General features: G+C 42.4%; 1 protein-coding gene across 1 annotated transcript in view; it reads left to right on the forward strand.

The window, feature by feature from the left end:
* Positions 1-1054: 1054 nt before the first annotated feature.
* Positions 1055-26840, forward strand: part of COL26A1 (collagen type XXVI alpha 1 chain) — a 580192-nt gene continuing 554406 nt past the window's right edge. The window contains exon 1 of the mRNA XM_082247729.1: positions 1055-1327. Coding sequence (XP_082103855.1) covers positions 1170-1327 — 158 coding nt within the window. The 5' untranslated portion in view covers positions 1055-1169. The remainder of the gene's footprint in view (positions 1328-26840) is intronic.

Consider the following 26840-nt stretch of genomic DNA (forward strand, 5'->3'; position numbering starts at 1 on the left):
AATTACACATATAATTTTCTGACTACCTTTCACACTTTTGATAGGCCTAGAGGACCAAGACAATGGAAGCGCTTACAAAATGACCCAATTTTGGAAAGCAACCACCCCAATGTATATTCTATGAGGCATTATGAGTCTTTTGAACGTGTCATTTTTTTCCACAAGTTTTTGGAAAATGTATTTTTTTTTTACAAAGTTGTCAAATTATAGGATATTTCTAACACATAGCATGTACAGAGCAAAAATGACACCCCACAATACATTCTGCCACTCCTCCTGAGTATGGCGATACCACATGTGTAAGACTTTTTCACAGCCTGGCCACATAGAGGGGCCCAACATCCATGGAGCACCATCAGTGGCAGAAGCTGGGCATCTTCTCCGGGCACCCGCTGCCACTCTTTGAAACTGACGTGGCCGTGCATGGCTCCACTCACCAGGCCACGTCATTCATTCACAGTCCTCTGTGAATGGGAAACTACAAGTCCTGACTGCGGCTGTCGGCTTGTAGTTCTCATTGAACTGCCATGACGCTATTGAGCACTGTGGCAGTTCATTCATTCTTCCCGTCAGTGAGTATCTGTCTGCCCATATGAGGTATAAGCAAACAGATACACTGGCAGGTCTGCAGGAGTCCTGCATGGTAGCAGCGATCTGCTGATGCTTTACAGGTTCCCAAAACAAATAGTAAATGCATAGTAAATGCACAATTTTTGTTTTTGCAAATATTTTTTCTGCAGGTTTTTTTTTTTTGTTTTAACCAGAGTTTAGTGTCACTTTAAGCATGTACCTCTGATTATTTTAGCAATGTCATTCCACATTTTGACTTCATTTGTTTTACTCTACATGTTTTCATGGCAAGTCTAAACCTAGCAGTGCTATTTAAAGCATTAATTGCAGTGATCTCTGGTTTTAATCCTGAGTCTTGTCTTATCCAGGCACTCCACTAGATGGTGCTAGCAAGATACACTGTGATAGTGTTACAGCCCACTTTTTCAATGACTGGAGCAAAACTCACCAAATTTAAAGGACTTCAGTTCAGAGAATGCCTTGAGCAGCCAGTTCCTGTGTGCTCAGTCCAGCTCTGCAAAACTTTAGGACTCTTGTACCTTAGATTCCTTTACTTTGCTGCTGTATTGGCTCTTTACTTTGGCAGGGTCCCCTCATTGATGACAATGAAGTTCCCTCTGGTTCTGCTCTGGTCCTCCAGCCTGTTGGGATTTACCTGTAGCACCAGCTTCTTGTACCAATTCCCAGCATCCACTCTGCAGCACAACTATCCTGATCAAAACGCAGCATCTGCAAGTACCAGTTACACAAATCGCAGGTAAGAACAAGTGTTCTGCATGCCAAAGATGATTTCATGAAATGTGAATGATTTACTGTTTTCTGTCATTTTGTTTTTTTATAAATGAAACATTTTTTTTTAAGAAAAATATATAATTTGCAATTTATCAGAAAATAACATTATTTCTGCTTGGATTACAGCTCCGCTTGATAGTTCAAAAAGTGACTTAAACAATTCTTATTTTGTCTGTATAATGAATTATACCTGTATAATTATCACCATTTTTTTTATGAATGGAAAATGCTTGTTATTTAATACAAAAACAAAATACATTTTATTTATTTTTTTCATCATTGGACACTTCATAATACACCTCATTGCATTGAATATCCTAAGCATTGGAACGTTCAAAAAGAAGTTGATTAGACAGGTTAGAAACTTTCAGCCAATTCTTTCTTGTTACGTTAAGCCTGAATGGTAATATTCATGTAATATACTTCAAAGATATATTCATATAAAGGGAAACAAAGAGATCATAAGAAAAATACTTTTACATATGTACAGATTAGTATGTCCATCAAAATGTCTAAGACTTATTATTAACTTTTTATTGACTTGATTGTATGATTTAATTACAAAATAAAAGATTGTATGCTCTAACTAAAAAAACAAAAAAAAACCAAACAAACAAAACAAAACTTTATTCTGATGCATGTGTTACTCTTTACGCGTTTTATTAACATTACGTTTCTAAGCCATGCGTTAAGTATATTTTCATTTGACAGTTAATGTGCAACGTAAGGCTTGAGTAAAGGTGCCTTTTAGCACAGTCATGCAAACAATGCACACACTTTGATAGGCTAATCACTGGGTTTCAAAGTGACACGGTCTTTTAATTTGCATGTAAGCAAGCTTGTTTGGTTCTCCTGATCTTGAATTTCTCAAGTTTCACCAGACAGTCATTCCCAAGCTAATTTTAGCGGTGATCATGTAGATCATGAACCCATTTGAACTTTACTGTCCGAAATTCATTGCTGAGAAAGCAGTACTCCACATCTGGATGACTTACTTCTTCACGAAGTTCTCTCTTGGGCCAGTAGAGGGGAGTGTTGTTCCAGACAGGGCAGGGCAGGGCATTCTGGTTTTGATAGGTGTATTAGGTCTGGGTTCTATTAATTTGGAGGGCTACATGACATTGGGTATCCAAGTGGAAGAATGTATCATGTTTATGCCAGATGATATGTTTGTAGTAGGATATATTTATTGAGCATATGTCTAGCTTCAATTACATCTTGACTTGAGTTTAATGTTTTGCCACTTGAATTTCTCTTTGAAATGGGAGATGGAATGGGGGGTCTGGCATAGGGCATAATGGTTAGACCTCTGCTTTAACTTAGCACATGTACCTAATCCTAATAGGAGCTACAACCATCAGAATGAATGAAGACTGAGAATAAAAACTATTGTATTGTAGCTGAAATTGGGTCAAGAAGGTAATAGTGATAATTCACACTATTATATTTATATAAAAAAGTAACTATAACATATTTATTTTATCTTTACTATGATAGCAAGGTTTGCCGATAGCACTACAAACCAACTTAGAAGATACTGATCTACATATTTCAATGCAACCCAAAATTTGATGACATTAAGGGTCCTTTCACACGGGCATTCCGCCCAGTGGACTCCGTTTTGTTCAGCGGGGATCGATCTGCCGATCCCCGCTGAGCAGGCGGATGACAGGTCCATCTCTGTTTACTTTGCAGAGACGGAGCTGTCAGATCCCCACTCTCCTCTATGGGAGATCGGTGAAAACGGACCGCCTGTCCGTTTTTCATCCGATCCTCCAGACGGAAGGAAAATAGGGTTTCCATCCATCTGGATTTCACGGACAAGATTGGATCAGAGGGCAGCGGGTCTCAGAGGACATGTCACCGCTGATATCCGCCGCTCCATAGGGGTGCATGGAGCATCCGATCAGGTCCACCTGAAAAACTGACAGGCAGACCGGATCAGAAAGGCCGTGTGAAAGGGGCTATTAAGATGCTAAAGCTCTGGATTTCATAAGCAGCTTACATTTGTTTCATGAAATTTTGTTTACACTTAGTGCTGCTGATCTCCTCCAGCCCTTTTCAGCCAGTTGCTGTCTATATGCATGTAATCTCTCAGGCCACAGCTGCACATCATTGCTCCAGATCACCTTTCCTGATGGTGACAAAGACGGACCGTGCCTGCACAAGCACAGCTGCTTGTAGTCTTAACCAAAGGCACATGAGAAAGGATGACAACCAAGGAGCACAACTTCCAGTTGTCACATCATAATAGGAAGTGACTGAACAAAGGCTTTAGTGAAAGAATGACAAAATATTACTTTAATGAATGCTGCAGATTTTAAAATATTAAATTACATTAACGGGATAAAGAATGTATAATATTTAAGGGCCAGTTCACACCACATGCAGTCCAGTGTGTTTTTTCTGCATCAAAAGTGCATGGAAAGTAGGTTATATGGTTTCCAATGGCATAGTTTACACCAAAGCTTGCAGTTCCAGGCGGTTCCAGTTTCAGAAAAAAAAAAAATAGAACATGCTGCATTTTTCCTGCACTAAACTGTACTGGAACACTGTAAAAGGCATCAAAAATGTTTTTTGGAAAAAACAAAAATGCACTGGAATGCACATAAACATACCAAAATGCACTGGAATGCACATGTCCTTATTTAAGGTTAAGAAAAAAGACTGGGAAAAATGCACTGGAGCACAGAAAAAAACGTGCATGCAGAAAAGCATCCTGGACTGCTTTTTTATGGTGTGAACTGGCTGGCTTGAGATATCTTTTAACCCCTTCATGTTAACGCCTGGTTATCCCTTAAGGTGGTATTATAGTGGTTGTAAAGGCAGAAGGTTTTTTTATCCTAATGTATTCTATATATTAAGATACGCTTGAGGTGATTGTAGTCGTATTAGTGCACTTGCGACATAGACGACTGAGTACTGTCTGTGATAATTTTTTTATTTGCGCTAACATAACATTTTTCAGGACAAGCTTTCGGGGTATGTCCCCTTTATCAAGGTGAGCACTGCTTGGACCTTGATGAAGGGGACATGCATTCAGCCCCCCTAATACTTACCTGAGGCCCATCTAGATCCAGCGATTTTGCAGTAGTGTCTCGGCTGTCTGGGACTCCCCTCCTCATTGGCTGAGACAGCAGCACAGCGCCATTGGCTCTCGCTGCTGTCAATCAAAGTCAGTCAGCCAATGAGGAGAGAGAGGTTGCAGAGGCGGGCCGAGGCTCCGCGTGTGAATGCTCACAGAGCACTGTGGCTCGGCAAGCTGCTTACTGTAGGGGCACTCAACAGGAAGGAGGGGCCAGGAAAGTTGAAGAGGGACCCGAGAAGAGGAGGATCTGGGCGGTTCTCTGCATAACCAACTGCACAGAGGAGGTAAGTGTAAGATGTTTGTTATTTTCAGCTAAAAAAAAAGAGACTTTACAATCACTTAAACCTAAAAACAAACATATTATTCAATTGCAGCTTCCTAATTCTTAGATACAATGGCTGCATGATGGCATTGGTTTTCCTTTTTAGGCTTTCCTTCCTTTATTTTTACCTGCCAGTAAGTCTGTTGTTCTTCCACTGAACAAGCTGTGTTGCGGATGCAGCAGTTAGAGGGTTGAGATAAGCTTTTATTCACCATGTCAAACCTTCACCCCAAAAAATATAAAAAAGGTGTTTGCTGTAACTTCTTAAAAAGTGTGAGCTGGAGTTTGGCTTCAATTTGTTAGTGTGTCTTAATCTGCTGCTGCCCAAAGGTGTCTCTCTTGCTCCTTCCTCCAGATACCTCCAGGTACCCTACTGGCCAGAGCACTTGGTGAAAACAGAGGGTAAAAAGCCTAAAAAAGAAAATTAATGCAGCAACGCATTTAAGAATTGCTAAGCTGCAATATATGAATTTTGTGGTTTTGGATTTATTACCGCTTTAAGCTGGGTGGCTTTAAGGACAGGAGATAGCACATCTTCTCTATCACATGATTGGCTGTGATTAGCTCATTAGTTGTTACATGATCAGAAGTCTTTTCGGCTGGCTCCCTATCAGAAGCCACAACCAAGAGTTGTGGGAGGGTGACAGCTCCAGCAGTGTGCTGGGAGCGCACAGTGGGCAGAACCTCAGGCTGCCTTGCATGGTGGTGGCTGGATGTTAAATCCCACCTTTCAAGTGACCGTGCAAGTGCATTATGCGGTCAGCAAGAGGTTAATCTTCAGAAAAGTAATTTTTAAGACAAAGTGCGCATTGCAAATATAATGATCCCTAGCAGTGAGTTAAAATTCATATATAATTATATTGATGATGCCAAACTGATGAAAGCATTGTTGCATTAATAGGAGCAATTATGTATGAGTGTTTTCTAAGCACAGTTAATATTAAAAGCTTATTAGTGCAGTGTCTGAAAAATACCTACAATGTAGAAAAAATTCTGCGTTGTATTATAGAATATAAATACATAGAATATGACTAATGCATAGAGTCTTTCTGCTTAGGCATTATAGATACAAGCTTCAGCTTGCATAAGAGCACTGTACAGCATGCTATTACAAAGCACTTGTGGAGATTTCAGCAAGTTTTAATGCCGACTTCAATTGTAGCACCCTCTAGCTAGTGTGCTGTTTGTGTATAGTTAGCTGGTAGTGTAGGTAAATTGGTGTGGCTGAGAGCCAGACCTGGGTTGAATCTGGGCAGTGGCGGCTGGTGCTCAAAATTTTTGGGGGGGCGCAAAAAGAAAAATGTAATAGGTATTGCTTTGCGTCAAAAAACGCAGTAAAAAAATTGCGTGACTTTGAAGTCATGGTACAGGCATGGCACAGGTGATGGTATAGGCATGGCATAGGTGATGGTACAGGCATGGCACAGGTGATGGTACAGGCATGGCATAGGTGATGGTACAGGCATGGCACAGGTGATGGTATAGGCATGGCACAGATATGGTATAGGCATGTCACAGGTCATGGTACAGGAGATGGTATATGCCCCCTTTCAATGCAGTGACCAGCGTACATGCCCCCTTTCAATGCAGAGACCAGTGTACATGCCCCCTTCAATGCAGAGTTCAGCGTGCGTGCCCCCTTCAATGCAATGAACATTGTGCTGTGCCCCCTTCAATGCAATAAACACTGTGCTATGCCCCCTTCAATGCAATAAACACTGTGCTGTGCCCCCACAATGCAGAGTTCAGCGTGCATGCCCCCTTCAATGCAACTGTGCTGTGCCCCCTTCAATGCAATGAACAATGTGCTGTGCCCCCTTCAATGCAATAAACACTGTGCTGTGCCCCCTTCAATGCAATAAACACTGTACTATGCCCCCTTCAATGCAATGAACACTGTACTGTGCCCCAACAATGCAGAGTTCAGCGTGCATGCCCCCTTCAATGCAACACTGTGCTGTGCCCCCTTCAATGCAATAAACACTGTGCTGTGCCCCCTTCAATGCAATAAACACTGTGCTGTGCCCCCACAATGCAATGAACACTGTGCTGTGCCCCCTTCAATGCAATAAACACTGTGCTGTGCCCCCTTCAATGCAATAAACACTGTGCTGTGCCCCCTTCAATGCAATAAACACTGTGCTGTGCCCCCTTCAATGCAATAAACACTGTGCCCCCTTCAATGCAATGAACTCTGTGCTGTGCCCCAACAATGCAGAGTTCAGCGTGCATGCCCCCTTCAATGCAACTGTGCTGTGCCCCCTTCAATGCAATGAACACTGTGCTGTGCCCCCACAATGCAGAGTTCAGCGTGCATGCCCCCTTCAATGCAACTGTGCTGTGCCCCCTTCAATGCAATAAACACTGTGCAGAGTTCAGCATGCATGCCCCCTTCAATGCAACTGTTCCGTGCCCCCATCAATGCAGAGTTCAGCGTGCGAGCCCCTTTCAATGCAGAGCGCCACAGCATTGTCCCCAATCACTGCAGAGCGCCACAGCATTGTCCCCAATGATTGCAGAGCGCCACAGCATTGTCCCCCAATGATTGCAGAGCGCCAGCATTGTCCCCCAATGATTGCAGAGCGCCACAGCTTTGTCCCCCAATGATTGCAGAGCGCCACAGCATTGTCCCCCAATGATTGCAGAGCGCCACAGCATTGTCCCCCAATGATTGCAGAGCGCCACAGCATTGTCCCCCAATGATTGCAGAGTGCCACAGCATTGTCCCCCAATGATTGCAGAGCGCCACAGCATTGTCCCCAATGATTGCAGAGTGCGCCACAGCATTGTCCCCCAATGATTGCAGAGCGCCACAGCATTGTCCCCCAATGATTGCAGAGCGCCACAGCATTGTGCCCCAATGATTGCAGAACGCCACAGCATTGTCCCCCAATGATTGCAGAGAGCCACAGCATTGTCTCCCAATGATTGCAGAGAGCCAGCATTGTCCCCCAATGATTGCAGAGCGCCAGCATTGTCCCCCAATGATTGCAGAGCGCCACAGCATTGTCCCCCAATGATTGCAGAGCGCCACAGCATTGTCCCCCAATGATTGCAGAGCGCCACAGCATTGTCCCCCAATGATTGCAGAGCGCCACAGCATTGTACCCCAATGATTGCAGAGCGCCACAGCTTTGTCCCCCAATGAATGCAGAGCGCCACAGCTTTGTCCCCCAATGATTGCAGAGCGCCAGCATTGTCCCCCAATGATTGCAGAGGACCAGCATTGTCCCCCAATGATTGCAGAGCGCCAGCATTGTCCCCCAATGATTGCAGAGTGCCAGCATTGTCCCCAATGATTGCAGAGCGCCACAGCATTGTCCCCCAATGATTGCAGAGCGCCACAGCATTGTCCCCCAATGATTGCAGAGCGCCACAGCATTGTCCCCCAATGATTGCAGAGTGCCACAGCATTGTCCCCCAATGATTGCAGAGCGCCACAGCTTTGTTCCCCAATGATTGCAGAGCGCCAGCATTGTCCCCCAATGATTGCAGAGCGCCAGCATTGTCCCCCAATGATTGCAGAGCGCCAGCATTGTCCCCCAATGATTGCAGAGTGCCAGCATTGTCCCCCAATGATTGCAGAGCGCCAGCATTGTCCCCCAATGATTGCAGAGCGCCAGCATTGTCCCCCAATGATTGCAGAGCGCCAGCATTGTCCCCCAATGATTGCAGAGCACCAGCATTGTCCCCCAATGATTGCAGAGCGCCAGCATTGTCCCCCAATGATTGCAGAGCGCCAGCATTGTCCCCCAATGATTGCAGAGTGCCAGCATTGTCCCCCAATGATTGCAGAGCGCCAGCATTGTCCCCCAATGATTGCAGAGCGCCAGCATTGTCCCCCAATGATTGCAGAGCGCCAGCATTGTCCCCCAATGATTGCAGAGTGCCACAGCATTGTCCCCCAATGATTGCAGAGCGCCAGCATTGTCCCCCAATGATTGCAGAGTGCCAGCATTGTCCCCCAATGATTGCAGAGTGTCAGCATTGTCCCCCAATGATTGCAGAGTGTCAGCGTGTGTGCTCCGTTCAAACTTACCTGGCGGCGGCGCGGCTCAGCTTCTTCCTCCTCTTCTGCGGCGGGTCCTTCTCCCTCGTCGTCTCGGCGGTGGGAACCGGCGGGCGGCCTCTCCTCTTCTCTGAGCGGCGGTGACGGTGAGTGATTGACGCACGCACCGGCACCGCCCCCATTGCGACGTCAGCGATATCCTGGATGATGATTGGTCCAGGCTGTAGACTGGACCAATCACAGCCAGGATATCAGAAAGTGGGGGTGTCCAACCGCAAAGACTTGCGCCCAGGATACCCCCCTACCTCCCCAGAAGGCAGCCAATCGGCGCCTCTTCTGGGAGGTAACCCCACCCCCCCAGCCACCAGTTCCTTGGGTTCAGGCCGGCAAACCCAATTTTTTTTTTTGAACAACTTAATTTGTTCGTTTTGTTTTTTTTTTTCTTTTTTTTTTTTATTTTTTTTTTAGGGGCAGGGGGGCGGCGCCCTGGCGCCCCCTATGCACGGGCTGCCACTGAATCTGGGTCAGGGTTGAGTGACTCAGGGAGGCTTGATGACTCAGTAAGCAGTATCTCTGGTCCCTCCCCCTGTTTTCTGGAACATTGGAGAAGCTTCCAGATGTAGTGGGTGGGGGCTAGGAGGAGATGCTTGGCATATTTATGAGGGCCCCATTCATTCCCCAGCAAATGGACTGGCAGGGGGCAGGCCACCTCATAAATAGGCATGAGTCATGCTAGCAGAAGCAGTCGGGTGGAAGATGGAGATGAAGTGCTGAGAAGGCTGTTGGTGGCCCTTGAGGACGCCTTCTAGTCTGGGGGTGGGTGACTTTGGGCCTGGGGCTCAGTGGCTGGAGAAATCCTCTACAACACATGGAGGAATTCTTTCATGGAGGCACGGGAGCAACAGAGAGGACAGCAGGAGCAGGTCAGAACATCTGGGAGATCTCCTGAGAAGTCAGCCGGGTGGGCTGGTGAGTGTTCGGTCTGCGGGGACTGTGGAGAAGTTAGCGAGGAGGGCTAGTGAAAAAGGCAGTTGCAGCCAGGTGGGTTGGCAGTGGCTAGAAAGGTGGCGCTGGGATCAGTAGCCACAGAGATGTATGCTGGACACTGACTTTTTTTGCTACACACCAAGGGGCATTGGGTTCCTGCCTATACCAGGCTTTTGCTTTAATCTGACTGTGTATCTTGTCAGATCCAACAACAGTGTGCCAGCGGGGTTCTGCGAGCAAGCAAGTGCTGGAGGAAGAAGAGGAGTGTATATAGACTGTATACAGGAAAAGTTGTCAAGTCAAGTGGGCATTTCATAATTCCCAATTCCCATCCAAGTTCTAATCCCTCAATAAAAAAAAAAAATGAAATAAAGACTGTTCTCTGGCTCTAAGTGCCTGTAGAAAATTTGGTGTCCCTGGCAGTTCAGCGTGGGGAATCCTTATCTACTTGGGGCTCCTTAGGGGGTGCGCTACATAAAAAAACACTGTCACTTTTCAAGGGTATGGCGATATTGTCTGTTGAGTTCCTACCCTCTCCCTACACACTATACTCACTGAGGCACGTTCCCTCACCACCTTTTTGCTGCAGGAGCCCATCCTGGGTAATCTCCAGTGTTGTATGGTGTTAACAAGGTAAAATACCTCAGCAGCCCCCCCATGGGACAGTTTTCAGGTCTGGCAATTTGACCGATCACTGTCACATAGTTGTGGGAGGTAGGTTACATATTCTTCTGGCAGCTCTGAGGAAGGGAGCGTGTCTCCCGAAACATGTCAGCTGTCCTTACATAGGGATATGCACTTTCTACATCGTGGTGGACTTACTGAGTATGTATTTGGCATTCTAAATAAATTTTAAAGGTGTCCAAGGGTAATGCACTCCTTTGTTATATGTTTACATATTCTTCTATACCTGGAAAAGCAACGTAGGAAAGACTCCGACAAAAAGGGAACGCTGCGCGGGAGCAGTAAATTAAAGCATAAACCTGAACTCCAGGTATGAGCTCAATTGCATACTTACATTGGTCCAGCTAGGACCAAAGTAACTATGCATATCTCATACCTGAGGGACCGCTGGGGAAGATTAGAATCATTGCAGAAGTCTGCTCTAGTACAGTCAACACTGCAATCTTCCTGACATTTTTACAGTGAATACAAGGCATTCTCTAGTTGCAAGAGGTGAAGAGGAGGGGCAGTGATTTTATGATCTCCACCTTGTCCAATCAGAGAATGCCTTGTATTCATTGGAAAAAATACAAGGTGTTCTGTGAATGATAATAGTAAATAGCAAGTCACCCTTTGTGGTCTGAATGCAGTGGATCAGCCACTCGGTACTGGACCCGGAAGATTGTGGCTGTAGTAGCACTGACTAATAGAGTGGAACAGCAGGTATGAGATAGTCATGCTTATATTGTGTCAAGTTGGACCCATGTAGGTATGCAATTAATATCATACCTGGAGTTCAGCTTTACCGCTTGCCAACCATATAACAGATATACAGCGGCAAGGTGGCCCTGCTGCACCAGATCACTTACCTATCACGTGATCTGGCGCTTCTTGTTAGGGACGTGCGCATGCGCCGATGGCAACCCGTCTCTGCTGTGATTTGGTCCTGGCCAATAGAACACTGCCAGCACCCACCAATCTTCTGGAACACTCACAGGACAGGGCTCTGCCTATATAAACAAGGCAGAGCTCTGTCCTGTCAGCAGGGTAGATGGATAATCTACCCGGTGCTAAAGGGGTGTAACCACGTGTAAACACTGCAAATGGATGGACCCCCTGCACACTGCTATATACCCTTTCCAGCAAACTATGCAATGGAAAACAGGAATTTTTAGTTCAGATATATTGCAATACATGTTTAACCACTTGCCTACTGGGCAATTTCGCCCCCTTCCTGCCCAGGCCAATTTTCAGCTTTCAGCGCTGTCGCACTTTGACAATTACATGGTCATACAACACTGTACCCATATGACATTTTTATCATTTTTTTTCACACAAATAGAGCTTTCTTTTGGTGGTATTTAGTCGCCACTGTTTTTTTTTTTGCTAAACAAATGAAAATTTTGAAAAGAAAAAAAAATTTTTTTCAATACTTATTAAATTTTGCAACTAGGTAATTTTTCTCTTTCACTGATGTGCGCTGATGAGTTTGCACTGATGAGCACTAGTAGGCTGCACTGATGGGGCAGCATTGGTTGGAACTAATAGGTGGCACTGATAGATGGCAATGATGGGCTCTGATAAGCGGCACTGAAGAGTACTGATAGGCGACACTGATGGGCACTGATAGGTGGCACTGATAGGGGGCATTGATGGGCAATAATAGGCAGCACTGATAGGTGAGACTGATGAGGAGGCACTATGGGGAAAGATTGGCAGCACTGGTGAGCACTGGTTTACAGCACTGATGAGCACTGATTGGCAGCAATGCTGGGCACTGATTGGCAGTACTACTGGGAACTGATGAAGTGGCACTGGTGGGCGTTGATTGACAGCACTGGTGGGTACTGTTGGGGCTGCACTGATAATCAGGACGCTGTAAGCATGAGGAAAGAAAAAGCCGATAACCGCCTTGTGTTCGTTTCCGTGATCAGCTCTCATTGGACACAGCTGATCATGTGGTAAAGGGCCGCTGAGATTGGCCCTTTATCCCGATCTGTGATCAGCTGAGTTTGAAGGACTCGGCGATCACAGAGTGTACCACCCGCGCACCGCAGGGGACGTGTGGGCAGCGCGATCACAAGAGGACATCTATGTACGCCCTCCCAGCAAACTAAGCCCACACTGTAGCCGTCTTTTTGCTATAGCCCGGGTGGGAAGTGGTTAAGCTGGCCAACTGCGTCAAAGTAATCCCTATTATGGCCAGTCCCACTCTGCTTTTACCAGACTTTAGGAGCAGCAGAGTTTAGAGGCAGTCAAACCTCCTCTTCTGAATGCAGAAAAATTGCTTTTTAGTAGAGGAGCTTTTGAGCATAATAAATGCCAAGCGAGCCTAAAGGCTAGGCAGATTTAGCACTCCAGCATTTATTAATTTAAATGGGCAGAATAAATTTTAATTCTGGCCAATAAAATGATTCAACTCCCAAACACCAAAAGCTGCAAAACTCTAATAAACTCACCTAAACTGGTTTAAAAAAAAATGCAACTCAGGTGAGTTTTTTTCTCCTGTCAAGAGAAACAGCATTTACAATAAACCAATGCTTAAAGTGATTGTAAATGATCACCTTGTAAAACAACCCATTCAGTTTAAAATAGAAAAAAAAGGCAATCATTTTTGTAAAGATAAAAAAACTACATAATAAATACCTTTTTTCCCTTTTTTTTTTTAAAGTGATCACATACTCTCTGTACTTAGCTGCATAACAGCTGGGGGAGGAGAAGCAGCAGCACATTGAACTTCCAAGTAAATAGCTGTGCGGCGGATGCATGTCAGGACAACTCTGATCATTGGAGGAGAGCACACTGAGTTCCCAGCATAGCTAGAGAACTGACCATGCTGTGCTCTCCCGCTTAGTGAAGTCAATTTTTAATAGGAAAGCAGAGGGACTGGCAGGAACACCAGGGTTTTCTCACAAATGAAGCAATACAAAGAGAGCAGGATACTTTCTCATACAAGTACATGGTACAGCAGGCGCATATCAGGCTTATGAAGTGTTGGGGTAACAAATGCTTTAAGCAAAACGAAAAAAATGAATCTTTTGAAGAGCACTAGAATACTGGGAACAAAGTCAGTAGAATGAAACAGCTGACAAATATTTAAAGGGTAACTCCACTTTCGTGGGGGAAAAAAATTGTAAATAAAGAAAAAAAAAATATAGTGTATACAATTTCGACACAAGTCATATTGCAATTGAATGTTATTAAAAATGACCTTTCCTTTTAAATCTGCAGCTGTTGTAATTTTCTGAAAATGCAATGCAATATGGCTACCTGGAGCTGTTCTGTACACAGAATGTATACTGACCACATCCCAGAAGCATAATTTCCTGCTTGTGTGATTGGCTCACCAATTTTCCCAGAAGTCTACACTAAGATACAAGGCAGATTTCAGGCATCCCCTGCAGCAAAAATGTCATTTTTAGTGGGATACTCCCAATAGAAACACATCTAAAGGGATACAGGCCCAGCAGATTTCCTCATTTGTGCTCCGCAGCTGCACAGCTGATTGATAATTATGAAACCACACCCATTAGACCCACTCAGCACAGAGGAACAAGCAGTGATTTCTTCAGAATAACAAATGCTAGGAATCTGCAACAAACGTTGTTATAATCCTTGTAATGTACAGAGATCACCCAGAGTTACGCTTTAAAAAAGTGAACTGTGTAAGTCAGGGACAACTGGCATATTATGAGCGCTGTGGTTCCTAGGCCAGTTGTTACCTCTGGCAGGTGTTATTTGCTCTTTGTCCTTCCTCTGACCTTACGACCTCTTCCCAGCCACCACAGCAGGGAAACAATAGTTATTTCCTTTAGTACAAGGGAACACAGACAGGCAATGAATGATTGTGTCTCCTCTTCTTCTAATGCTTTTTATGTATGGTGCAGACCTTGTTCAAAGGATTGCGTGGTATGGTCTATATGAAATGAGACATCTAGTAACCTTTCAAATTTCACATCCTAAAATTGAGTTGTGCATACTTTATCTTGAGAAAAAACGGTCATTTTTGAATGTGTTGTATTCAAATCTTTTCTTAATTTTCAATAGAGTAAGGCTGTATAGAGAAAATATTTTTTTAGAACCCGCCAGGTTTTTATTGTAAACATTATCCCTGTAGTCACAGTAATAAAAAATGATAAATCAGAAATAGTAAAGCCCTGTTGTGTATTCCACAAAATAAAAGTTCTGCAAAAACTATATACAATAGATTTTAAACCAATAACATCAATGCTGCATACCACATGCTTCAAAATTGAGTGCAATATAATAAAGTACAGTATTAATCTTAAATAAATGTGTGATCCAAAAATTCCAGTGCTGTAAAAACTGTGATCAAATTATACACTTATTAGGAAGCAATGGGCACAAAAGACAGTGCTGTGAACCCAATTTTATCGTTGTGCTATTGAAAGATATTGTGACCAAAGTCCAATTGCTGTAAAAAAAAACTAAATAGACGATGATGTGACCACTAAATCAGCGCTGCAAAGCACAGTTTGCCTTTAAATTTTTGAAGTAGAGGACTGCACTCCGACTTGAAAAATGTGATAATTTATTGGTGAATCCAAAAATCCATAATAGACAAAATTATCAGAGACAGGAGACAAGACATAGTTGACGCATTTCACGAAATCAAATTCGCTTAATCATAACTATTCATAACTAATCATAGTTATGATTAAGCAAATTTCATTTTGTGAAACGCGTCAACTATGTCTTGTCTCCTGTCTCACTGTTATTCACTCCTTCTATATGCCTGGGCTACCATTGTTAGGAGAAAATTAGGATTTTGAGTTAACAGAACAGGAACAGAGAGGAGCTCTTCCAATGCGGAAACTTGTTCAGGTACCTACAGTCTAAAAAGGGATTTCCTCTTGTATGCTGTTGTGTCTGTGGGACAGCAAGTATAAATAATTCTCCCTGTTAAGACAGAGTTTGATCAAAAAAAAAATAACAGAAGTTTTAAACATTTTCTACACCAGGGATTCTCAAAAAACCTTGGAACCCTAGACTTCCTCAAGAGAATGCTTGGATGGTGCTGTAAAGGTGGCATTCAGGCCCCCACTGTAAGGGTTGTTTTTTTACTACTGATCACCAATGAAAAGTACATTTTTGTCATTGACCCCCCCCAGAATTGGTTTTAGTAAGGGCTCCCAAAATCTGAAAATTATTTTATGTGTTTGTTGGTGTAAAAGGGTTGAGAAAGGCTGCTCTACACTCTCCAAACCTCAAAAAATGTTTTGGCTTAAGATATACAGTACCTTAAATTGACATTAAAGGCAGATTTTTTTTTTAAATAACAAACATGTCATACTTACCTGCTCTGTGCTGTGGTTTTGCATTGAGTAGTCCCTATCCTTCTATTCTTGGGTCCCCTGCCTGTGCTCCTGGCCCCTTCCTCCTGCCGAGCCATTGCTCTGTGTGTCCATTCACACATGAAGCGTGTCTTGGCCCCACCCTCACTGTCTCCTCATTGGTTCACTGATTTGATTGACAGTAGCGGGAGCCAATGGCTCAGCCAGTGAGGAGGAAGAGACCCAGGAGAGCTGATGCTCTTGTGAATATCACTATATCGGGATGGGGCTCAGGTAAGCATTGGGGGGGGGGGGGCTGCAGCACACGGAAGGTAGAATACATAGAATGCATGAAGGCAAACCTTGAGCCTTTACAACCAATTTAAGTTTGGCTATTTGAGGCTATGAGAAAGAAGAGTTTCAACAGCTGTATCATTTCATGAAAAAAGGATGAAAATAAAACAGAGGAGTCGATGTCACCCCCTTTAGTAGATGTCTGAACCAAGATACTGATGATATTTCAGGAAAGGAGAACCACAAGATAAAATACGTCTTTCTTTTTATTTTTTCTTTATGAAACCACTGAACTGATTTTATAGAATGTGGTTTCTTGAACCAGAAAAATATTTACTTGGAGGCTACGGGATAATAACTAAAACAGCGCAATCAGGACTAAGACCTAATTAGATTCCTAAAAGAAAGATTCCTTTTCAAAACCATCTGATGCTTCTATATAATTAATGGGTTTGTTCAGTTAATATTAATAGTTGTGAGAGCTAATAATGTTACTTTTGTGTTTTCAAGGAAACTTCTGTAGCACCCTCACTTGCTTGGATACAAGATATTGGTACCCATGAGCATGCGTGTATCAAGTGAAAGATTTAGCTACACGTATATCTGCTAACATAGGATCCCTTAATGTAATATTAACATTTAAATAAATTAATTATAATTATGTATTTTAAACTAGTTTATGTGTTATGACTTGCAGTTGTATTTATTTTAATAAACCATGCAATTACCCTTTAGTGCTTGGAAACCACTGCACATCTGCAGCTGTAAGAAGAACCAGCTGTGGGAGGATAGCGCTGGACTCCAAGTATCCGATTTTTAAAAGTAAGCAGCTACAGAATTTGTAGCTGCTAACTTAAAAAAAACAGTTCCTCTTTAGGCTTTCCCTATCTCTTACTCTTATACTAAATATAGGCAAAACAAATTACTCCCATTTTTGTAGGATTTATCCCTTTGGTATACCAAAATGTGGGACTGATCCAACATAGTGAAGACTGGAAGTTTTTTCTGGATCAGGGTGTCAAACCATTGGCCATTTTCTAACGTTTGGGAATTTTGAAAAAAAACAGGCAGATGCTTATCCATCATGCTATACCATCAGGGAGGCGTGTGATTGACCCCAAATGTATTCTGTGGCAAGACAACAACCCCAAAAATACAGCCAATGTCATTAAGAACTATCTTCAGTGCAAAGAAGAAGGAGTCTTGGAAGTGATAGTTTGGCCCCTAGAGAGCCCTGACGTCAACATCATTGAGTCTGTCTGGGATCACATGAAGAGACAGAAGAATGTGAGGCAGCCTACATCCACAGAAGATCTGTGTTTAGTTCTATAAGATGTTTGGAACAACTTATCTGCCGAGTTCCCAAGTTCCTTCAAAAACTGTGTGTAAGTGTACCTACTGTAGAAGAATTGATGCTGTTTTAAAGGCAAAGATGATCACGCCAAATATTGATTTGATTTGGATTTCTCTTCTGTTCATTTACTTTCCATTTTGTTTATTGATCTAAATAAACTATTAACACTTCTATTTCTGAAAGCATTTTTATTTACAGCATTTTTTCACATCTGCCTAAGACTTTTGCGCAGCATTGTGTATATATATACAGTATCTCACAAAAGTGAGTACATCCCTCACCATTTTGTAAATATTTTATTATATCTTTTCATGTGACAACACTGAAGAAATGAAACTTTGCTACAATGTAAATTAGTGAGTGTACAGCTCGTATAACAGTGTAAATTTGCGGTCCTCTCAAAATAAATCAACACACAACCAATATTGTCTAAACCGCTGCCAACAAAAGTGAGTACACCCCTAAGTGAAAATGTCCAAGTTGGGTCCAAAGTGTCAATATTTTGAGTGGCCTCCATTATCCAGCACTGGCTTAACCCTCTTGGGCATGGAGTTCACCAGAGCTTGACAGGTTGCCACTGGAGTCCTCTTCCATTCCTCCATGATGACGTCACGGAGATGGTGGATGCTAGAGACCTTGCCCTCCTTCACCTTCCTTTTGAGGAGGCCCCACAGATACTCAATAGGGTTTAGGTCTGGGGACATGCTTAGCCAGTCCATCACCTTTACCCTCAGCTTCTTTAGCAAGGCAGTGGTCATCTTGGAGGAGTGTTTAGGGTGGTTATTATGTTGGAATACTGCCCTGCGTCCCAGTCTCCAAAGGGAGGGGATCATGCTCTGCTGCAGTATCTCATAGTACATGTTGGCATTCATGGTTCCCTCAATGAACTGTAGCTCCCCAGTGCCGGCAGCACTCATGCAGCCCCAGACCATGACACTCCCACCACCATGCTTGACTGTAGGCAAGACACACTTGTCTTTGTATTCCTCACTTGGACACCATCTGAACTAAATAAGTTTATCTTGGTCTCATCACACCACAAGAAATGGTTCCAGTAATCCATGTCTTTAGTCTGCTTGTCTTCAGCAAACTGCAGGCTTTCTTGTGCATCATCTTTAGAAGAGGCTTCCTTCTGGGACAACAGCCATGCAGACCAATTCGATGCAGTATGGTCTGAGCACTGACAGGCTTACTCCCCACTCCTTTAACCCCTGCAGCAATGCTGGCAGCACTCATACGTCTATTTCCCAAAGACAACCTCTGGATATGACACTGAGCACAGGCACTCAACTGCTTTGGTCGACCATGGTGAGGCCTGTTCTGAGTGGAACCTGTCCTGTTAAACCACTGTATGGTCTTGGCCACCATTCTGCAGCTCAGTTTCAGGGTCTTGGCAATCTTCTTATAGCCTAGGCCATCTTTATGTAGAGCAACAATTTTATTTTCAGATGCGCAGAGAGTTCTTTGCCATGAGGTGCCATGTTGAACTTCCAGTGACCAATATGAGAGAGTGAGAGAGATGACACCAAATTTAACACACCTGCTCCCCATTCACACCTGAGACCTTGTAACACTAACAAGTCACATGACACTGGGGAGGGAAAATGGCTAATTGGGCCCAATTTGGACATTTTCACTTAGGAGTGTACTCACTTTTGTTGCCAGCGGTTTAGACATTAATGGCTGCGTGTTGAGTTATTTTGAGGGGACAGCAAATTTACACGGTTATACAAGCTGCACACTCACTTCTTTCCATTGTAGCAAAGTGTAATTTCTTCAGTGCTGTCACATGAAAAGATATATTAACATATTTACAAAAATGTGAGGGCTGCACCCACTTTTTGTGAGATACTGTATATATATATACACTGTACATATACTGTACTATATATATATATATATATATATATTTGCCTTGACATATGTTTTAATGCACTTAACAAAAAATCTATTTAAATGAATACAAAAAACACCTCACCAAGTTAAAGCGTTTATATGGTCTTAAAAAATGTATTAAAATATTTAGTTATACAAATTAAACACAGAATTACTGTCAAGTTAGCCAAGGCTGAGGCTGCTAATTTTGACATTTAAGCATCATTGACTGCTAGGCACAAAAGGGTTAATGTATAAAACAATAAAGCGGGTTAACAGACCATGTAAAAGTGTAGATATCAGTAAAAATAGCAGTCACTTTGAAATATCAGGGGACCAAGCAGAGAACACATGTTTTAATGTTAAACCTGACCGTTCTGATTTATGGTAATGTTCAGTCCCTTACGTATAACTTATTGAATCACGGTGAGATCACAAAATTCAGTGTCATTCGCAGTTTAGAAAGTTTGGTCACGCCAATAGGGACTCTAAGGTACCTTTTTGAAATGACTTTAATTGTTTAGTCCATAAAGAATTTCCTGTGGGAAGGGCAGCATAGAGGAAATAATGTCATGTTTGTAATGTTGTCCCAGACATATGTAAGACTGCATGTTTTCAATGTCAAATGGTAGGGTCACCTGTACAGTCACATGAACAATGTTTTTCTTATGACAGCACTGAAAATAAAACTGTTTTCCTACATCCTGTAGGACCTTGGAGGAGTAGGCCTTATGTTACCAAGACATCTTATAGTTATGTTTTTTTTATGTAACTTTTTTACGTTTTTGTTACCTCATATAGCATATTTGTGTGTATTTTTTGTTTCATTGAATAGGCCTTTACATAAACTGTGTATGTTCTCGGTTATGTAGTACATTAGTGAGCAATTACATGAATTGCAGGTGTGCAATGAGAACCACCCATGGCACTTGTCTGGACCATCCCATCAGCCTGCATGTTCTCAATAAACAAAACCTGGACATTTTTGTGACATCATTGATTTTGGAAATTAGTGTGATAACAAATGGCATGACCACAAGTTTACACTGGGGCATTACCTCATAAAGCAAGCTTGTAATGTTATCTGGCCATCGGAACATGATCTAGTATTGTGGTAATGGTGATGTATGTAAAGAGCATTTCTTTTTTGCTTTGGACACCACACAGGGCTGTGAAAATGTAGGCCTTTTTATCGTATATATAACCCCGGCATCAGCAATGCAATGGAGTCACTGTGGCTATAGCATAATGATATCATCAGTCTACCATGATGAAATACTCAGCAGTGCATACAGGGCTACACCACACAGCTTGGCTATGCAGAGGGAGGCTTTCCAAGTATGGCAGCACTGTAATTGGGACTAAGAGTAAGGTGACGATTGTCTCAGGGTAAATATTAACTTAGGCGAGAACCTGATTAAATATAGGTTTGCTATTAAAGAAAAATGATGCTTTGCCCATAAAGCACAAAGCAACAGGTTTGTTTTAATGGCCCCTCCTTAGCAGCACATAATCACCTCCCTGTGCCACTCTCTTCTGGTTCCAAGAACTTACAAAACACCTGGTACTTCTGGGTATGGAGGAGCATCTGACCAGAGTTGTATAAAGTACTCAAAACCCATACTTGAGTAAAAGTACAAGTGCTCGATCAAAAAGTGACTTGAGTAGAAGTGGAAGTGCTCTATCAAAAAGTGACTTGAGTAGAAGTACTAAAGTATTCAACATTTTTTGTACTTAAGTATTGCAAGTAGTTTTTTTTTTAATTTTGCTACTCAAGTACTGAAAGTAAAAGTACCAGTAGTTTTTTTTAAAAAAAATTGCTACTCAAGTACTGAATGTAAAAGTACAAGTACTGTATTATGTAGTTATTAAAGAAAGAAGTCAAAAGTTTGAACATCATATTGTTTTTTATTATTTCAAATGATTAACCTAAAGGAAAATCACAATTTGTTTCATATTTTCTTTTTAGTGGAAAGATTTGGTATAGCAGCTTTTATTTATACATACAGTAGCATTTATTTTCATATGCGCTGATTTACACATGACATTATACACATTTTTTTGAGCTTCATGAAACCTGCCATCTACTGTTCTGGCAGTGGTAATTTTTATAATTGTAACGAGTAACTATGCAGCACAAAAAAAAAATATTGGAGTAGAAGTATTGAAATCATCGAAAAAAAATGTAATGAAGTAAAAGTGGAAGTAGGAGAAAAAAATTCTACTCTAGGAAAGTACAGATACCGCCTTTCGGTACTTAAGTACAGTAGTGAAGTAGTTCTACTTAGTTACTATACATCTCTGCATCTGACTCACTCAATGTAACACCTAATTCTATCTTTCATCTCCTCAGCTCACCCAAGTCAGTCTCCGAACACATTGATAATTTACTAACCGACATATCAGTATGAATGTCACACCATTTCCTCCAACACAGTCTTTTAAAAACAATATTTCCTTACTTCTCCCCCCATTCCACGTCCCCTTCCCTACTTTTTGTATCAAGATCAAAAGCACAAATATTAGTCCCTCTGCTCATGCCAGGGTGCCATATATAATCCTGAACTCTGACCTTTCTTTCAAGGTCCTCATCCAGTCTTTTTTCAATAATTGCTAGCTTAAAGGGGCTGTAAAGTCAGAAGGTTTTTTCATCTTAAATCAAAAAGCCTTCTGTGTTCAGCAGTCCCCCTCAGCCCCCTAATACTTACCTGAGCCCCCTCTCTATCCAGCGATGTCCAGGAGTGCCTCAGCCATCCTCTCTCTCCTGATTGGCTGAGACACAGCAGCAGTGCCATTGGCTCCCGCTGCTATCAAACAAACTTAGTTAGCTAATCAGGAGAGAGAGGGGGCAGGGCTGAACGGCAGCTCCGTGTCTGAATGGATATACGGAGCTGCAGCTCTGCTTGGGTGCCCCCATAGCAAGCTGCTTGCTGTGGGGGCACTCAATAGGGGGAGGGACCAGGAGCTCCAGCCAGGGACTCTAAAAAATGAGGATCCGGGCTGCTCTGTGCAAAACCAACTGCACAGGGCAGGTAAGTATATTATGTTTGTTATTTTATTAGAAAAAAAAAAAGAGACTTTACAATCACTTTAACCTTCATAACATCTCCAAAATGTGCCCCTTTCTAACAAACAAAACCAAAGAGCCACAGAGCAACTAGGTCACTCCCTTACTATTTTTCGCTTTGACTATTGCAACTGCCTTCTTATTGGCCTGCCTTTACACAGGCTGACGCTTACCAGCACTTTCTGTCAATCCCTCCACAGTCTTCTGTGCCCTCACAACATTATATAAAGCCATCCACAGTTCCCCCCAGGCTACATAACCAACCTCATCTCAAAGCATCACCTAAACTGTCCACTTCCAAGACCTTCTGCTCTCTAGTTTCCTCATAACCCCATTCAATGCTCACATCCAGAATTTCTCCAGAGCCCCTCCCTTCTTCTGGACTTCTACACCAATCTGTCCAGGTATCTCCCACTCTGTCCACCTTTAGGCAATCCTGGAAAATTCATTTTTTTGGGAAGCCTATCACTCCTCCACCTAAAACTGTACTTCTACTAAACAATTTATCACCTTTTGTATCACTCGCCCCTTCTTTATAGATTGTAGGGTCCGCCTAATCACCTTGTGTCAAATTGCATTTGAACTGTTTTGTCTCCCCCTTATTTTGCAAACTGTTGCTGCTATATAAATCCAGTATAGTAATAATAATAATAGTGTGACTGCACCAATCATCATGCACCTGGGCAGTCACATGAGGAGAGTTCATAACCTGTGTAAGCTAAAGCTTGAGCAACGAATGGCTTACACACACAGTTAGGCCGGCTTACACAATTAAACCTCTCCTGCTGCCAGCAGCTGAATAGAGCAGCAGGGGAATGAAGAAGAGGTGAGTATGTGCTAGTGGGAAAGGGACAAGGACATTAAAGTGAACCTGTCACTTTGCTCTGCATGTGTAGGTTCATGCAAAATTTACAGCTGAATTTAGAAATCGTTACATAGTGTGTGAGGTTGAAAAAAAATACACCAGTCCATCCAGTTCAACCTACAGTATCTCACAAAAGAGTCGGGCCAGGGGAGAAGCAGCAGTGATCACCGCTGCTCTTCCCCGATCGTCGGGGAATTGAGTGTGGAGATCCTCCCGCTTGTGTAAACAAAGCGGGCGGATCCCCTAAGTGACAGGCAGGGTCAGATTGCAGGGTTCAGCATAGCTGAACCTGCGATCTGTCCCTGTGTCACATAGTCCCCTCCCCCCACACACGTCAGTAAGCACCAGGCATACATTAACCCCTTGATTACCAATAAAAGTTAACCCCTTCCCTGCCAGTGTCATTTTTACAGTAACAGTGCATATTTATAGCACTGATTACTGTAGTAATGTCACTGGTACCCCCAAAAGTGTCAAAAATGTCAGTCAAGGGTCCAATCTGTCCGCCGCAATGTCGCAGTCCCGCAAAAAAAAAATTGCAGATCGCCGCCATTACTCGTTAAAAAAAAAACACCAAAAAACGACAGAAATCTTTCCCTTAGTTAGTAAACGCAATAACTTTTGCGCAAACTAATCAAAATACGCTTATTGCGATTTTTTTTACCAAAAATATGTAGCAGAAAACAAATTGGTCTAAAATGATAAAAAATTTAGATTTTTACATTTTTTTGGGGGGGAATTTCATATAAAAAAAATATGAAAAATATTGTTATTTTTTCAAAATTGTCGCTCTTTTTTTGTTTATAGCGCAAAAAGTAAAAATCACACAGGTGATCAAATACCACCAAAAGAAAGCTCTCTTTGTGGGAAAAAAAGGACGTACATTTTGTTTGGGTATAGCGTTGCATGACCGCGCAATTGTCAGTTAAAGTCGCACAGTGCCGAATTGCAAAAAGTGGCCCAGACGTAAGACAGCAAAATCCTCCGGTGGTAAAGTGGTTAAAGTAGTGCATGCACTACTTTTGGTGAGGTCCAGTGCGATTCAGCCAATTCAGAATGATTGGGCTCATATTGCACCACATTGCACTGAATGTGAATTGCACAGGAACGTGAAACGTGTTATTGTCCGATTCCTGATGCGAACCAGGCCTGAGCCCATATGCAGTTTGAATGACCTAAAGCAGCCCCTAGGGGGTGCACAATTGTAGTGTCCAGCCCATCCTGCAAATGGCAAGATGGTGGGGGAATCTAGGGGCCATTGGTTTTTTTTATAGAGTGACTCCCCCAGAGCTGCATGTGTAATGGGAGGAGGTGCAGCATTTTGAAACAGAAGAAGCACTGGTATGTACTATTCAGAAGATATAGATATTCAGGGATTTTTGGAACATGTTACTGAAGCTGCACTTACATTTTAAGTTTAATTTACCAGCTCAAAGTAATGATTCACTATGTTTAATTTAACCAGGGAAACCCAAACACAACAGACTTAAACACTTATTATTCCTTCTACAGTTCTGTTTATCTGTGACATTAGGAATTGTGGCTAAGAAGGTCTGAACCAGGGTTTCTCAACCAGCATTCTGTGGAACCCTAGGGTTCCTCCTGAGGTTGCTAGGGGTTCCTTGAAAAATGGGCAATTTCTGCCTCTCAGATAAGTTTCCAATGACACCATTGTTCCTTTTAGCTATCTGTAAGGGGGTAATTCTTCCCAATGATGACAAGAGTAAGGAGCATTCTTCCCACTGACTCATACGAATGTGTCATGAGTTGTAGATTTTTAATTTTTAGCAGGGGTTCCGCGAGACCAGAAATTTATTTCAAGGGTTTCTCTGTGTTGAAAAGGTTGAGAAAGGCTGGTCTGAACAAAACAGGATAATGAGCTGTATAGACCAAATGAGTACTTTGTGCTCTGCGTTTCATTATCAAATTCACACCCTATACATAATCACTGCACATAAATCTTACATGACAAGCGAACAGACCTGCACATCTGTAAGTGTACACATATATATTGTTTATGTCATTTATGAGGAGTGCTATGGGAAGCATTTGTCAAACAAACATATACTGCCACTATATAGAAGTGACAGTTGCGGTAACACAGCGGTGACCTTATTATGCGGTCATTGGAAATAAATGCATTGCTTAGAAATTGGTACTGTGTTGGACAGCATTAGGAAATGACTCAGTTCAAGCTGCCAGCTCACTTTTCTCCTCTAACATTATCAAGAGTCTATTCAGGCCTAGGAGAAAACATATAGTCATGAGTTTAGAGACTTCATGCGATAAAAGGAAAACATGAGGGATGTGGCAAGTCAACGAACCAGCTGTATATGTTATACAGTTCTTTTTGTTCTGTATCGAGCCATACAGACATTTATTTGGCATCTATTTATAAAGAAGGCCAAAATAACTGCCTTTTGTTTTGCCAAATTTGTACAAATTTCAAATGCAAAATATTTTTTTGTGTCAAAAGTGGGGTGGAAAATTGTTTATCATAGGTTGGTGAAAAGAAAGAAGACATTTAGAAAATACTACTTTGATAAAAATACATTATCCATCTTCCCTTTATTAAAATTATAAGTTATGGCTGATTTACAATTTGCTACATTTTCAGAAAAGAAAAATTACAGAAAGCCTTAATCAACTGGCAAATGTGATCTGTGCGGTACCAGGCAACCCACCAGCTACTGGGTAATGCTAATAATAAAGATGTTGTTAGCCTTCACAGGCAACAAAAAAAAATAAATACACTGCTATTTAACGCTTTAGGTCTACTTTAAACATACCAAAAATGGGTAGATATATTGTGCACTTTTAGAAACTGTATTTACTAATAAAAAATGATAAAATAATCAGAACTCTTAGCCCGCATTCACGCTGGTACGACTTGGACCGCGACTTGTCAGCCTGACAAGTCGCGGTCCTCACGCTCCCATAGTGTAGTACAGGAGCCGACTTAGAAAAAGGGTAATGTACTACTTCGGGGCGACCTGGAGACGACTTGCATTGACTTCCATTATGTGAAGTCCGTGCAAGTCGCGCCGAAGTCGCGCTGCACGCGACTTCACAGGTCGCCCCCTAAGTCGGAGCGACCTAATGTGAACGGAGCCTTATAAATAGGACTCTTTCAAGGAAAGTTGCCCTCTTTACCTAAAGGGTATGCCAAAAGTAATATTTAGTTGTAGGAGAGATATGAAAGTCTAATGAACCCACTAGATTTGGAAAAGCTTTTTTTTAGAAGAGCCAGAAGCACTCACTCCCACCTTAGTGCCATAGTCCTCATCCCCAGTACCACCTTAGAGTCACACTTTTTGCTTTGGCAGGCCTGCTTCTGGGTCTTCTCCCAAAAGACCTGTTCCCAAAGGACATATACATTGTTGTTACACACCTTTTCACACAACCAGCTACTCTAATGAATGTCTGAATGGTCAAGTACCTCCAGTCAAGACCACAAACCTAGCATGTTATTATTACTGGCCCAGGATGAAAATGCCCAAACCAATCCTCCCTTGCTTTAAAGTATACATCATCTCAGCTGTTATTAAGAGAGCATATCTTTCCAAACTGTTATACTATTTTTGAGTGCTGTTGGTAGCTGCCTCTTTGCTGCAGCACCAGAACACACACTTTCTATGATACTATACCAAATCCCATCCA

Source organism: Pelophylax lessonae (assembly GCF_965119305.1).
Source record: "Pelophylax lessonae genome assembly, chromosome: 2".
In the NCBI taxonomy this organism is placed as follows: Eukaryota; Metazoa; Chordata; class Amphibia; order Anura; family Ranidae; genus Pelophylax; species Pelophylax lessonae.